At 38.6% G+C, this 14,288-nt stretch overlaps 1 protein-coding gene and 1 long non-coding RNA gene across 3 annotated transcripts; one reads left to right on the top strand and one right to left on the bottom strand.

The window, feature by feature from the left end:
* Window positions 1-1,033: 1,033 nt before the first annotated feature.
* ampd2b (adenosine monophosphate deaminase 2b) lies at window positions 1,034-12,473 on the top strand. Of its 2 annotated transcripts, none has more exons than XM_078254838.1 (17): window positions 1,034-1,158; window positions 1,273-1,403; window positions 1,520-1,588; window positions 1,703-1,799; window positions 1,964-2,153; window positions 2,834-2,975; window positions 3,109-3,198; window positions 3,343-3,472; window positions 3,574-3,768; window positions 3,883-4,014; window positions 4,123-4,286; window positions 4,802-4,928; window positions 5,025-5,188; window positions 6,207-6,327; window positions 6,553-6,726; window positions 7,312-7,422; window positions 10,174-12,473. In XM_078254838.1, exons 1-17 carry the CDS (start codon window positions 1,129-1,131, stop codon window positions 10,375-10,377), a joined length of 2,271 nt encoding a protein of 756 aa, XP_078110964.1. In that variant the 5' UTR covers window positions 1,034-1,128; the 3' UTR covers window positions 10,378-12,473. The 2 variants fall into 2 exon arrangements, with proteins under 2 accessions (XP_078110964.1, XP_078110965.1); XM_078254839.1 differs by having other exon boundaries at window positions 1,041-1,158; window positions 1,276-1,403.
* Window positions 10,289-14,280, bottom strand: LOC144520806 (uncharacterized). The gene is made up of 3 exons (XR_013502253.1): window positions 14,201-14,280; window positions 14,013-14,082; window positions 10,289-10,369 (listed from the first exon to the last, which is right to left on the bottom strand). It is a non-coding gene; the product is annotated as an uncharacterized LOC144520806 (long non-coding RNA).
* Between the last annotated feature and the right edge of the window lie 8 nt (window positions 14,281-14,288).

Here is a 14,288-nt window from a genome sequence, read left to right as displayed (position 1 = left end):
GAGCAGACAGATCAGACATGCTGGGTTGAATAAATCAGACTCTTAATTTAGATAGGGCACAATAGTACAAAGACATTTCAGACTGCAGGTATACCACAGTATACCCTCTTTGACCTTCTTGTGTGTATGGCCTATAAATACTGACAGACCACAGGCCCAATGACACTCTAGCACACACAGGATGAAATATTTAACAGATTGATGAATATTTCAGTGGCAGGTGCGACGTTTCGAGGGAAAGATTAATATCATTGCAGACAGGCTAAATATACACCTGGGGGGAAACACAGCAGTGAAGGCATTGTCTGTTTCTCACAGATGAATGCCTAACATCTCTGTTTTTTTCATCGCTGTTGACAACTTCCTCGCCGTCCTTGTCATAAGACCTTTTTCAGTGACCATCCCCCTTTGTTTTCCCTTAGTTTTTTCCTTTCCATGACAACTGGGTTTGTACAAAACTTCTTGTCTTGCAATGGCAACAATGGAGAGCATTAGCCGGTGTATGTGCTGATGGGCTCCCCACCTGAATGGTCCATTGTGTCTTGAGGAATAAACAGCCGCTGAGCTCAGACCTCCACTGTTGTGGAAAGACCCACTGATGGATGAACAACAAGCTTCTGCAGACTGATTTGGTCACTATGAATTAAGTAATTAATTACATTCATTATGTTGAAGGAATTAAAAAAAACTCATAAAGACTGAGTACTCTCATAAAACTGATTTAGCTTATTCATAGTCATGTCTATCCCACTTTTTCAATGCTTGGTAAAATGAGAAGATGTTTTCTTTTCTTTTTTATCAAGATTGATAATCTCCTTGACAGTAATTAGGGTACAGCTGTTGCCAGCGAAACTGATTTATGATCTTACTGAACTGAAATAAGGTGTTACTTGTCTGACTACAATAAGATGATACTGAGGTCCTTAATGTGCTGTTCTTTATTTCTGGACATTCATCAGTTCTTCAAAATATGCATAGTTTTCTCACTCATTTTATGATTTCTTTCCCTCTTTCCCCTCCTCTTTATCTCCAGCTGATCACCGTGGTGCCCGCCACCTCCTCACTTCCCAGAATTCCTTGCCTGGGATCCCTGTGGCCTTGAAACAATCCATTGACCTGCGTACATCCATGGACGGGAAGTACAAAGATATTGCTGAGGTTAGTACTCAGTGATTGTGCTCAGTTATAAACCCAATAAATGAAAATGTATTTTGAACTGACTCGTGGCTAGATGTGTAGACTAATATAATGTTGTTTACTGTATGTGTGAAGGAGCTGTTCTCCCGCACACTGGCAGAGAGTGAGATGCGCAGTGCCCCGTATGAATTCCCCGAGGACAGCCCTATCGAACAGCTGGAGGAGAGACGTCATCGCCTTGAGCGACAGATAAGCCAGGATGTCAAGTAAGTGCAGTGAAAGGAAGGAGGTTGTTAGTTAATATACAAACGTGACGATATTTGCAGCCAGACTCTGCTCTGATGATCCTAAAGCTAACAATGATGAGCCTCTTTTTGTTCAGGTTTGAACCCGACATCCTCCTGCGAGCCAAACAGGAGTTCATGAAGACTGACAGTGCCACAGATCTCGAGTGAGTGTTTTCACTAGCTATAGGCAACAGTGGTGTCATTATCCATTGAATGTATATCTTAAGTACCAGAATAGAAAATAATTTAAGTCATTTGTTTGTTCTCTCTATTATTAGATACATGAAGGAGAAGAGCCAATTTCCTGACCTGCAGGACCTGGTTCCAGAGAAAGAGTACCAGCGAGTGGCTATTTCTGGAGATGAGAAATGTGGGGTAAGTCAGAATCACAGTAATGCAGGGAAAAGGAGAACACTTTTTCTTAGTAGAAGCACTTTGCCCAGAATTCCTTTTGTGGCATTTCTTACTCCTCTCTGAAAAATACACCTTTTTTTCTTTTCTTCTCTTTATTCCTTTTGTTTCATTTATCTTCCATCAAGGTTCCCTTCACAGATCTGTTGGATGCAGCCAAATGTGTGGTGAAGGCTCTGTTCATCAGACAGAAGTATATGGGTCTGTCGCTGCAGAGTTTCTGCAGGACCACCGCTCGTTACCTACAAGAGCTCAGGGAGAGACCTCTGGACTTAGATAACTATGAGGAGGAGATCTCAGAGACCGCAGTCACTGCAGGTATATATATATATATATATATACACACACATGTACATATCTACACCACCACACTAAGATCTTTATATACTGCACACTTAATTCATGCATATCCAACAAAAGGAGGCCCTGATTTGTGCTGAATCAATTGTTCGATTATTTCTCCAACAATTATAATAATTGATTGATCTTAAAGTATTCAAGTAATTTGTATTTTTCTGGTTACATCTTCTCAAATTTGAAGATTTGTTGTTTTTAGTTCTTTTTTTTTTTTAATCATTGTTAATTGAATAGCACAAAAAAAGTAAGAAACTTCTGGAAGTGCTACAGACAGACATGCAATAGATATTGCATCAGTAGACAAAAACAACAATCGATAAATCAAAGTAACAATCAACATGAAAAATTAAAATCATTGTTATTCACAGCTTTATTCGTGATTGCTCCAGAAATTTGATTGATGATGATGTTAGATTAGTAATCTTATGTTAATATGGGAATATAAATCATGTCCATTGTCATGTACCGTACTCTCACATTAAGACATAAACGGGCACACCCACAGATTTCACAATCCATCTGTCACACACCCCTGACCAGGCTGTCACAGCGTGCAGGCTGTTCAAATGAGACCTTAGTTGCATGTGTGTTGCCACCTCGTTCAGAGCCGTGACACAGTGCAACATTCTGTCTCCTCTCAGATGCCACAATGCACCCACCTGTCTCTAAAACGCACCCCTATGAGAACCAGGACCCTGCCAGCATGCCCCATGATATGGGTTACGGCTACAAGATGGTGGATGGTGTCATGCATGTGTACACAGCGAGGAACATTATGGAAAAGTGAGATATTTATGATGAATCACTTGCATGCTTGCACCTCGATGTGGTTGGATGCTTGTCTGTTTTTAGACTCAGCTCACACATTTTGTTGGCAGCAAAGAGTTTCCTGCTTAAGTTTTGATGTCGCCAACAGGAGCACAGAGCTGGACCTGCCGTATCCAGACCTGCAGGAGTATATTGCTGATATGAACGTCATGATGGCCCTCATTATCAACGGACCAGTGTACATTTTCCTTATATAGATTTTCTTTTTAAATGATACCGTTCAAGTTGTTTATCACAAGACTTTCTTGTCTCTTTCCTTTTCTCATCTGAACCACATTGTCAGAAAGTAATCGTAACTTGTTTGTGTTTCTCTTTGCCACAGAAAGTCCTTCTGCTACCGTCGTCTGCAGTATCTTAGCTCCAAGTTCCAGATGCACATTCTGCTGAATGAGATGAAGGAGCTGGCAGCACAGAAGAAAGTCCCACATCGAGACTTTTACAATATCCGTAAGGTGAACTTGGAAGCTGTTTTCTACTGAGCCTAATCAAAATTATTTATTGTAATCCAGAACCGGACTCCAATAGGCTATATACTTTTTTGTCTGTTTTACAGGTCGACACACACATCCACGCTTCATCCTGCATGAACCAGAAGCACCTTCTGCGTTTTATCAAAAGGGCCATGAAGAAGTATCCTAAGGAGATTGTGCGTGTGGAAAATGGCAAGGGTCAGACACTCATGGAAGTGTTTGAGACCATGAACCTGACAGCCTTTGACCTGAGCGTGGACACCCTGGACATGCACGCAGTGAGTAACGCCCATGATGGATAGATCAAAACTGTTTTGAAATGACGAATAGGGACCAGACAACAGCTTCAGTTAATCAATGAGAGATTGTTTGAATCACTTTCTTACTTGCAGGACCGAAACACTTTCCATCGCTTTGACAAGTTCAATGCCAAATACAACCCCATCGGCGAGTCCATTCTGAGAGAGATCTTCATCAAAACAGACAACTACATTGAGGGGAAATACTTTGGCCACATTATTAAGGTGGTTACTGAATCCATTAACAATCACTTTACCACCGATACCTGCAGAATGAGTGTATGAGACGGACACTGGCCCCTTCTGCTGATTGTTTGTGTCACTGCTTCTCAGGAGGTGATGGCAGACCTGGAGGAGAGCAAATACCAGAACGTGGAGCTCAGGCTGTCCATCTACGGACGCTCCAGAGACGAGTGGGACAAGCTGGCCCAGTGGGCTGTCAAACATCGGGTCTACTCCACCAATGTGCGCTGGCTTGTGCAAGTGCCACGACTCTTGTGAGTAACCCCAGTGGTGGGAAGTATGATACTACATTTACTCAAGTGTTATACTTAAATATTGAGGCATTTCAACCTCATGCCACTTTGTATTTCTATGCCACTACAAAAATATTTTAGTTAATGTACACATTTCAATTCTACATATAAAACATAGAATCAATGTATGATATATAATTCGTTATAGATATAACCACCCAACAGAATATAAAGTATTAAAAATGCCTGGATAGGAATTAGAGGGTCTTTAACCTTTGTAAAGACAACCATCTGAAAGGTGACTATCACATTTTATTCACATTGATTTTGAATTATTTTTGACAGTGACAGACTTTTACTTAACTAAAATACCTGACTACGCTTACATCACTGCGTAGCCCTTATTGAGGTTTACAAACAGCCACATCAGTCGCTAAGCATCTTTAAAATATATGAGTAAAAAGAGAACAAGAAAGGTAACATTTCAGCAATACAACCATACTCTCACAACTGACTTCTTGATTTGTCTCTCAAAGTGACGTCTACCACACGAAGAAACAGCTGTGCAACTTCCAAGAGATGCTGGAGAATATCTTCATGCCTCTGTTTGAGGTTACAGTCAACCCCGGCAGCCATCCAGAGCTGCACCTCTTCCTTCAGCACGTACGAAGTCTTTGCTGTGCAATCAGGAGTTTATATTATTCATATGTAGCCACACTTCAGATGGTTTCATTGATCTCTCGTTGCTCCCTGACACAGGTTGTGGGTTTTGACAGTGTGGATGATGAGTCGAAACCAGAGCAACATATCTTCAACCTGGACAGTCCGCTGCCAGTCAACTGGACAGAGGAGGACAACCCGCCCTACTCCTACTACCTCTACTACATGTACGCAAACATGACTGTGCTGAATCACCTGCGCAGGTACGTACCTACACTTCAGTCTAAGTGGTTGCTGTTTTTACTCGTATATTTCTCAGATTCAATGTATGGACTCATTTTAAGATTCTTAAAAAGTCTTAAAAAGTACTCTTATGCTTTTCACAATTATGCAAAATAAAATGTATATATACAGTAGGAAAACTATTTTTGCCTAAATCCGGGGGATTTCATTGTTACAAAATACGATGTTTTTTTATTTATTTATTTGCACACATATATGACATTTGCATAAAATCCAGATAATGAAAAAATAAGAAATGCATAAGGAGAGGTCAAGAAGCCACAGGCGTATATGTTGTTGGCTTTATTTGTATTATTACTTAATTTATCTTAATGTAACACCAAAAATAAAAATATTGAAAAAAATTGAAATACTACATTTTAGTTTTTTATCCTTGACACAAAACCAGTTTAAAACATATTAAATATCCAAGACAAATTGCAGTTTATTTGCAAATAATAATGGAATAACAAACATTTCTTCCCAAAGGTTTACATTTTTTGTCTTTCTTATATTTTATCATATTTTATGAATCTCATACAGTAGAATTTGATTACAGTTTCACCTTTTAACATGTCAGCTTTTCTTTGTTTTCCTTCACATTTTTCCTGCTACAATTCATAATATGTTTAAAAAAAATCTTTAAGTAATACAATTATTAGAGAATGAGAGAATGTTTTGCATGTAAATAGTTTGAAATGAAATAAGATTGAATAACTATTAAATTAACAGAGCAATTACAGGACTCCAGCTCTTTTAAAATGTTATAACTGTAGTAATAGGGTAACAAACTACAAAATACATTCTTATCCTTTTTGGATTCATCTGCCCTTTAGTAGTCATCTGTTTTATATTTGAGTCACTGGAGAGCAGCAATGAATGTTCATTTATGCAGACATACTTTGCCTGATTGTTTAGAAGACAAACAAAGCTGAAATCTGTTACAACCCTTTAATCCGTTGAAGTCACCCTCTTAGTACCTGTGTCTTTTTTGTTCAGGCAGCGGGGGTTTCACGCACTTGTCCTACGTCCTCATTGTGGGGAGGCAGGGCCGATCCATCACCTGGTGTCTGGTTTCATGCTGTCAGAGAACATCTCCCACGGGCTGCTGCTCAGGAAGGTGTGACCTCAAATATCACAACAGCTGCTTTATTAGTCTAAGAGTTTGTGAGGAAATGATTTAATAAAAAAATTGTGCCAGGCCTCGACTCAGCTAGATCATGTTTATTATGTTTGTTAATGAGTCATACTTTAGTCATAATCTCACTTCTTTACTCATGGAATGTACTCCTAGCGCATTGATTGTTTATTACAGCACACAACATTATGGCTTATGTTGCTCCAGGCTCCTGTGCTGCAGTATCTGTACTACTTGGCCCAGATCGGTATCGCCATGTCTCCTCTCAGCAATAACAGCCTGTTCCTCAGCTACCATCGTAACCCTCTGCCAGAGTACCTGTCCAGAGGCCTCATGGTCTCTCTGTCCACAGACGACCCTCTGCAGTTTCACTTCACCAAGGTCAGTGCCAGTCAAACATTTGTAACACCTTACATTTTAGATTTTCATTTAAAATTTAAAATGTGGAAATAAGTAATATGGTATAAGCAAATTGCTATAATAATGATACTAAGGGATAGTTATATATATAGATGAAGTGAAGAGTAAGTTTTTAAAAAGGCACCTGTATTGTAAGTATGTAGTATGGTGGCTTAATTGGCTGCCTTCTCCTGCACACTTGTCCTCAATAAAACATGAATTAGACACTTAGTCTAAGACTGAAAAATTAAAAAACTATATATTACAGATTTTATTAGACAAAAGGTGTATCTATTTAAGCAATTTTAATTAAAGTTATAATCCTCAGTATTTTAATTATCAACACCTATCTTTATAACATTTATGGTTCTGGCAGTAGAGTCCACATTGTAGACTTTTCAGTTGCAAGACAAATAGTATATTGTAATTAACTTTCAAACCACCACCATTCCTATGAATACTTATTTTAGGGTATTTGCAGATTTAACAAAAAATGCTACATTGTATTAAAAGTCCTTCAACAAGCAGTGCATGCTTAACTGTGATATTATCGTGTGCTATGTGTAGGAGCCCTTGATGGAAGAGTACAGCATTGCTGCTCAGGTGTGGAAGCTGAGCTCCTGCGACATGTGTGAGCTGGCCAGAAACAGCGTGCTGATGAGTGGATTCTCTGATAGGGTATCAATTATCTTTATCTTTTTCTCATTATCCAGTGTTATACCGTGGTCTGGGTGAATACTCAATTCTGATTGGCTGCAGGGTGTCCATAAAAAAAGTGATATAGGATACCTACTAAGTAGTTCCGGTGAATGGATTAAATAGCAAGGTGACCAGTAAAACTACAGCAGACGACTACCCTTGGCTAAAAATAACTTACTTTAAGATGCTTCTTCAGGTTGGAGGTGGAGTAATTTGGATGCTGAAAGGAAGTTGGTTGCTGGCAAGCAGAAGTTGCACTGCAGTGCACAGTTATATTTCGTTCTCTCTTCTCTTTCTTTAATGTGAAATGCTGTTTGAATTTCCAAGATAGAAACACATTCCTGCCCTGTCTCTGTTGTGCCGGTTCCGGCTCCATCTTTACCTCTATCAGTGATCACGCAAATAGCTAATTTTTTTGTTTTCATATTGGGGCTTCTGGGAAATGCATGGAGTTGCAAGAGTGAATAAACCCGTGAAACAGAGAAGTATCGTCATGTAATCCATTGAGTGCGACTTTACATTCTCCTACATGCTGATTTACTAGCCCCAGAGCCGTTGAAAGACTAGCCCCGTTTGACATGTTAGCTAACGTTAGCTAAAATTAGCTCATGGTAGCTTAGACTGCGGTTAGATTTTTGTAGTATGCAGTTCGGGACTACAAATACAAAAATCTAACTGCTTGTTTAGGTACACATTCAGCCAGTTGGAACAGAAGAACACACCAGAATAGGCCTGTTTAGTAAGCTGTATGTGATGGCCGCATTCCTATTTATAAAATGGAATTCAATGTGGAAGTAATCCAAGTATTCAGAATACGTTACTCAGATTGAGTAACGTAACGGAATACGTTACAAATTACATTTTTAGGCGTGTATTCTGTACTCTGTAACGGAATACGTTTTAAAAGTATCCTTCCCAACACTGCCCTTGGATCTTGTAGCCACTCAGACTGCTTTTACCGTAATCAGAAGCATGAAACATGTTTTACTTACTGTGTAAACTTAACTATAGCCCTCCCTCCTCGGTCTTTTGTTCTGCAGATGTTGTGCCCTTAAAAAGGGGAATAGTAACGGGAGAAGGATGAGGAAAACACACACAGCTCTTTCCTTCACTCGTCTGTATTGAATCTTATTTTAAACAATGCATACAAACAACAGACAAATATATATATATATGCGCACACTCAGTTTTAGGACCACAGGTATCATGAGTGTATTTTCAACATGTTCTAAATTATCTAAATTATTGTTTTAACCAAATAAACACGACATGTAAATTATATTTTTAACAAGCTAAATTATCATGGAACTTTCGAATAATGTATTATTATCCATCATTATATAATGTATTTTTAAGCTGTTGACTTATCAATTTTTGTCATTATGACATGAAGTAGACACAAATATATACATATATAAATGAAACAGTAACACGCTTAAACACCAATGTCAACATTCAGACTCTACGGCGTGGCCACGAGGTATCCGGCTACTAGCTTACACGTCTGAGTTAGCAAGAAATTCAACAACAAATAAGTCCAACAAAAACGTCTTTTCCATGTATTTAAAATCACAGTAACATAAAGAAAAATACTATCAACATGTGTTCATAAGTATACAGTGCTTTGCAAACAGTAATTACCTTAAAAAGGGGAATAGTAACGGGAGAAGGATGAGGAAAACACACACGCAGCTCTTTCCTTTACTCATCTGTATTGAATGAGGAAGAGTACCGCGATCCCCATAGACAGTATATAAATGGACCAACAGATCCCGTTGCTCTGGACGGAGACCAGTGAAGTATATTAGAAGCACTTTTCCGGTGATGGCTGAGCGGTACTGCGCAGCCTCCAACTGAGAGAGACGATGTAGATGTGACGTGAGCAATGTGTCTGAAAGTTGTAAGTCTTCTGGTAGCTGTGCCAAGAGAAATCTCAATCATTCCCAATCTTGCAGCGACGGAGAGCGTAGGTATATGTAAGGAGATAACATAGGCACAGGCTAATTATTGCTAACTAAAATGCTAGTTAACATTAGTAATTAAACTTAAACAGCTAACGTAAGTCGAAACTGCCTGCGAGCTTCTCCTGTACTATATGGTAATTCCTCTACTATGCGACGGTAAGTCGTGTGGTTATGACACAATCGTTAGCCTATTTTTACAAAAACGTCTGCTACGGAGCCATAACGTGAGGTACAAGGTAATGGAGCCTTTTATACATTGTCGTGTTTCTTTAGAAATAAACAATGGACAAAAAAAAGTATTTAAACGCTTCAGATGTAAAGTTATTCGCTGTCAAAGTGACGTCAAAATGAATGGCAGTCAATGGAATGCTAACGGGAGGTGATGGCTTGGTAGCATCCAAATGCCGCCATAGGAGGTTCGAGCTCTGAAGCGAAGCTTACCCCCTTGGCGATCCCCCTACTGGAGCCCCTAGGCATTACCAACAGATCGACGAACCATTAAACCACACAGATAAGGATCTGAATTACCTATCTGCATTCCTCTTCTTGGTGTTACTCACTAGTTGCTTAGTCTTCATATACATTTACAACTACCATAAATGAAAATACATATTTTGAAAATAGATACTATAGTACTGTGATATCAAACTGAAATGAGCTTTTTTAAATGAATGATGTTTAACTCAAAATAAATTGTATGTATGAATACATTGTTATATACAACTTGTCACACAGACAGTTTAATTTCACTTTTCTTCTGGATCAGGTGAAGTGCTCATGGCTCGGACCGAAACACATCAAGGAGGGGCAGGAGAGTAATGACATCAGGCGCACCAACGTTCCTGACATCCGTGTGGCGTACCGGTATGAGACCATGTGCGAGGAGTTGAATTTAATCACACAGGCCATCCGCACAGATGAGCTGGAGACCATCGAGGAGGAGGGGAGTCTGTATATGGGAGCTGTGTAGGAAGAGAAGTGAACATGCAGCACAACACAAACACAATTCTCACTCACTACATTCAGTTTTCACATCAGGACTTTGTACAGATTTGCATATCAACATACCACACCTGTGAAAAGAGAAACGCTTTGTACAAGAAGATTATGAAAGTTGCTACGGTGGCGGTGTGAGAGAGGACCTAAAATCTGTGTATCCAAGGTGTCTACTTCCTTTAGTTTCCTTTGTTATTCTTTGTTTACTTTGTCATGGGGAGTTCACGATGATTCTCAATGTATTTATTTAAAATTTTTAGATTTCCACGGTTTGTGACTACATTTTGTCAATGTTTCTGCAGTTTTTCTACATACAGGGCTATAGTTACCATGATACTGAGGTCATGTTCTTTTGGTATCTTTTCTGGCAATTCTTGGGGTTTTAGTGACTTTGAGTGGAGTTTACTTTCTGCAGTTAAAAACTTACACATGGTGAGTATTTTCTTAGGCAATATTTATATTTATTTTCTTTCTTTTTGAAAGGTATTTATAGACTCCAAATATTTCATTTGGTCTACCTTTAGCCCCACAAGAGACAAAGTTCCTCTATTTTAGTTAGTTGTGATTTCCAGGAGCTGGTTGCACCAGCTGTTAATTTCAAACTTAGCATAGCTATAAGTGCTTTCTAAGTTGAGATTTATGTATCATCAAAATAAAACATGTTCCACCACACAAAGCTCTTACCAAGAGATTAGTTGTTACTAGCTATTTATGCCAAGTAACTGCTATCTAACAAATTGAACTAACTGGCAAAGATAACATTAGCTTGCTGATAACGCTGGTGAGGTCAGAGCAATCGTATATTGACATTTACATTTACAAAGAATTGGCAGTTCAATATGAGATTGGTGGACCTCCAAAAACTTATTTTGGAAGTTATATTTGCTTGTGATGCACTTCATGTTTATTATGTTATTATGTTGACTGCTTTTGATTGGACAGTGCTACAAATGTCTCCTCGCAACCGATTTACACATTACTAAAGTTTTTACATTTTAACATTTCTTAAGTTGCTTTAGTGCAACCTGACTTAGTAATATCCCAAGTTTGAACTGAAGTTAGCTTGAAATTGTTACTAAGAATTTAGAAACAACTGTTAACACACAATTAGTAATGGATTGACGAACAGCTGGTGCAACCTAATCCAGAGGAATTTCCTTGAAAGCACTACCCCATTTAAATAAAACTTGTAAATATTAAATGAATAGCTAACTGAATAAATAAAATTGAAAGATCCAAATAAAATAACTCAATTTGGTGTCGAGGTGAGTGATGGGTGAGGCGAATTACAATTGATGACCTTAGTATTTCTAAAACCTGCTACAGCAATGACTACTTACCAAATCATAAATCATTGCAGCACAATTAGTTTAAGGTGTGATGCAAAAACCTTTCAAGAATATTCATAAAGTCAAATTAGAAACACTGCATGAATCGTTGTCTGTTTGGTTGACATAGTGTAATTATCCACAGGACAAATACCTCATGCTGTATAACTAGCAGAAAAATCTCCATCCTCCGTATTCCTGTTACTGGTAACAGCATATTTCCCACAGATGTTCTGTGTCTCATATTCTTTCTGTCTTTACAGTTATTCAGCAGAGTTGCATGATGTCACGTCAATATCTGATTCTGGTGTGCGGTAATGCTACTCAGTTGTAGCATCTTATGATACTAACTCTTATTTTGTGACATTGTTTCTCCTGACAGTCTGAACAGTAACTCTGATCTGATACCATCTTTCCTTGCACACATATTTAAAACACATACATTTGAGTCATAGTACAGTGAATGAGGCATGATCTGTTCCTTCAGTTTTCAATCCTTGCATGAGTCCAACTAGTGCCAAATTCATGAATAAACAAATTTTTAGAGAACTGAAAGTCAACTAACTCGTGTACCCATTTTTAAACTCCTGCCTTCAGTATAGGTCCTGGTGTTATCTGTCAGGCTATTTGTTGCTATTCAAAAGTACTACATGTCCCTCCCAGAGAAGTATATGTGCTGTTTGTGAAATATTATTTGTTTGTATTATTTGTGTCTTAAAAAAAAATAAATGTTCACATTGGAGTGCTTGACTTGCTGCAGTTTTTACAACCAAAATAGTAAATGAATGTCTTCTGAAACTGAAAACGCAAGTTACAAAAGTAATAAAGACAAAAAGAATTTAGACAAATAAGGTCTGTTAGTTTTACCTTTAGAAGTTGATAGTTAGTAGGTTTTCTGTGGTCATTTGTGTTAGTGGGTAAAAAAAAGTGAAACAAAGAGTGCATTGTGTGGCGTGTCCATAATATTCAGCTCATTATACTCCAATGTGGGTCAAAGTGAGCAGAAAGTCCCTAAACAAAATTCAGACCAATTAAAAGGTAAAAGGTAATGAGTCTAGAGCCTATATTGGCTACTGCGAGAAATCGGCTAACCCACATTAACCTTGCATAAAAGTTATTTAATTCATCTGCTTTTATCTCAATTATCGGCTTTATCTTAATTATCAGTTACTTTTTGTGTAGGCTAGTAGCAAATTATTGCACCAAATAAACTATTTTGTATGCAGGTTACTCCATACTTTTATAGAAGGTCTATTACAGTAATCCCTGCATACATTCTTGTAGTAATAAGGTGACCAGATTTCTGAGACAAAATCCGGGGACATTTTCAGCTCAGAAGCGTAAATACCTCCAAAAAAGGTAATGTTGTTATCTTTGTAAAACTTAAAACGGGGACACTGCCCAAGGGGCATCACAAGACCTAGAGCTGCACTGGGGCACAAGCCCCCCTAGGGGAGTCCATGGGCATGCTCCCCTGTAAGAACATTTAGTCTATTTTAACGTTTAAATGCATCAATCTGCTGCACTTTGAAAAGAAATTCAGAAGTAAGACTTGATCATTCTTATCTATGGATGTAAATACTGTAACTATTTTGCACTTCAGAATTTTAACCATGCACACACAGGTTGAATAGTTTTTTCTTCATATTTTTGCATTAATGTCACTAGGAAGCATACTTTCTTTTCTTTCTTTCATTCCAATTTCAGGTGTGTCAGTCACAGTGAAAACCGGGGACAGGTCACCGAAACCGGGGACGTCTGGTCACCCTTTTGTAGTAGCTTACCTGTACCTAAAACGGTATTTCTAACAGAGAGCAGCTAAAATTGTCCAAACATCGGGCTGAACAAACAACTCCTACTGTCTCATATTCAGTGTTGGGAACGTTACCTTAAAAAGGTAATTAGTTATAGTTACTCACTACTTGTTCCAAAAAGTAACTGAGTTAGTAACTGAATTACTCTATAATAAAAGTAACTCGTTACCAGGGAAAGTAACTATTTGCATTACTGTTAAAAAGAAAAGTTGCTATATGTCAAAGAATTTGGCATTCTAGAACATATCTGAGCTCTGAGCAGCGCTTGCTCTGGCTTGAATTTGCGCGTGTAGGGTGCGCGAGTCAGCGCGACTATATGTTTGGTAAATGTTTTCTTTCTTTCATTCCAATTTCGGGTCTGTCAGTCACAGTGAAAACCGGGGACATTTCCGGGGACAGCTCCACCCGGGGACAGGTCACCGAAACCGGGGACGTCTGGTCACCCTTTTGTAGTAGCTTACCTGTACCTTTTATTGTGGTTTCTCTAGCTATGTCATGGGAAAAGTCTGGACTTGCAGCCTCAGCATGATTCTGCATCTGTTTGGAAAAATAAGATTTCCATAAACAGTACCTGGTGTCAATCATGTAACGTTACATTTGTTATATCAGATGGATGTATGAAGCAAAGCTGTCGATCGTATTCATATTCACACACCTTGAAATGTATTTGTGCAAACAAAAGAACCGGTTAACTTGTGTGTAACCGCCGCCCGGTTTACCCCGCCCAACTCCTAGGCTCGTGG

This window comes from Sander vitreus, chromosome 7, assembly GCF_031162955.1.
Source record: "Sander vitreus isolate 19-12246 chromosome 7, sanVit1, whole genome shotgun sequence".
Taxonomy (NCBI): domain Eukaryota; kingdom Metazoa; phylum Chordata; class Actinopteri; order Perciformes; family Percidae; genus Sander; species Sander vitreus.
This window is presented reverse-complemented; position numbering and strand designations above follow the sequence as displayed.

Bases quoted from the DNA above. Each gene is read 5' to 3' on its own strand.
- ampd2b (XM_078254838.1), top strand. From the start codon at position 1,129: ATGGACGGGAAGTACAAAGATATTGCTGAG. The intron at 2,154-2,833 runs GTATATATATAT...GTCTCCTCTCAG, and splicing joins AGAGACCGCAGTCACTGCAG to ATGCCACAATGCACCCACCT. The intron at 6,727-7,311 runs GTCAGTGCCAGT...TGCTATGTGTAG, and splicing joins TGCAGTTTCACTTCACCAAG to GAGCCCTTGATGGAAGAGTA.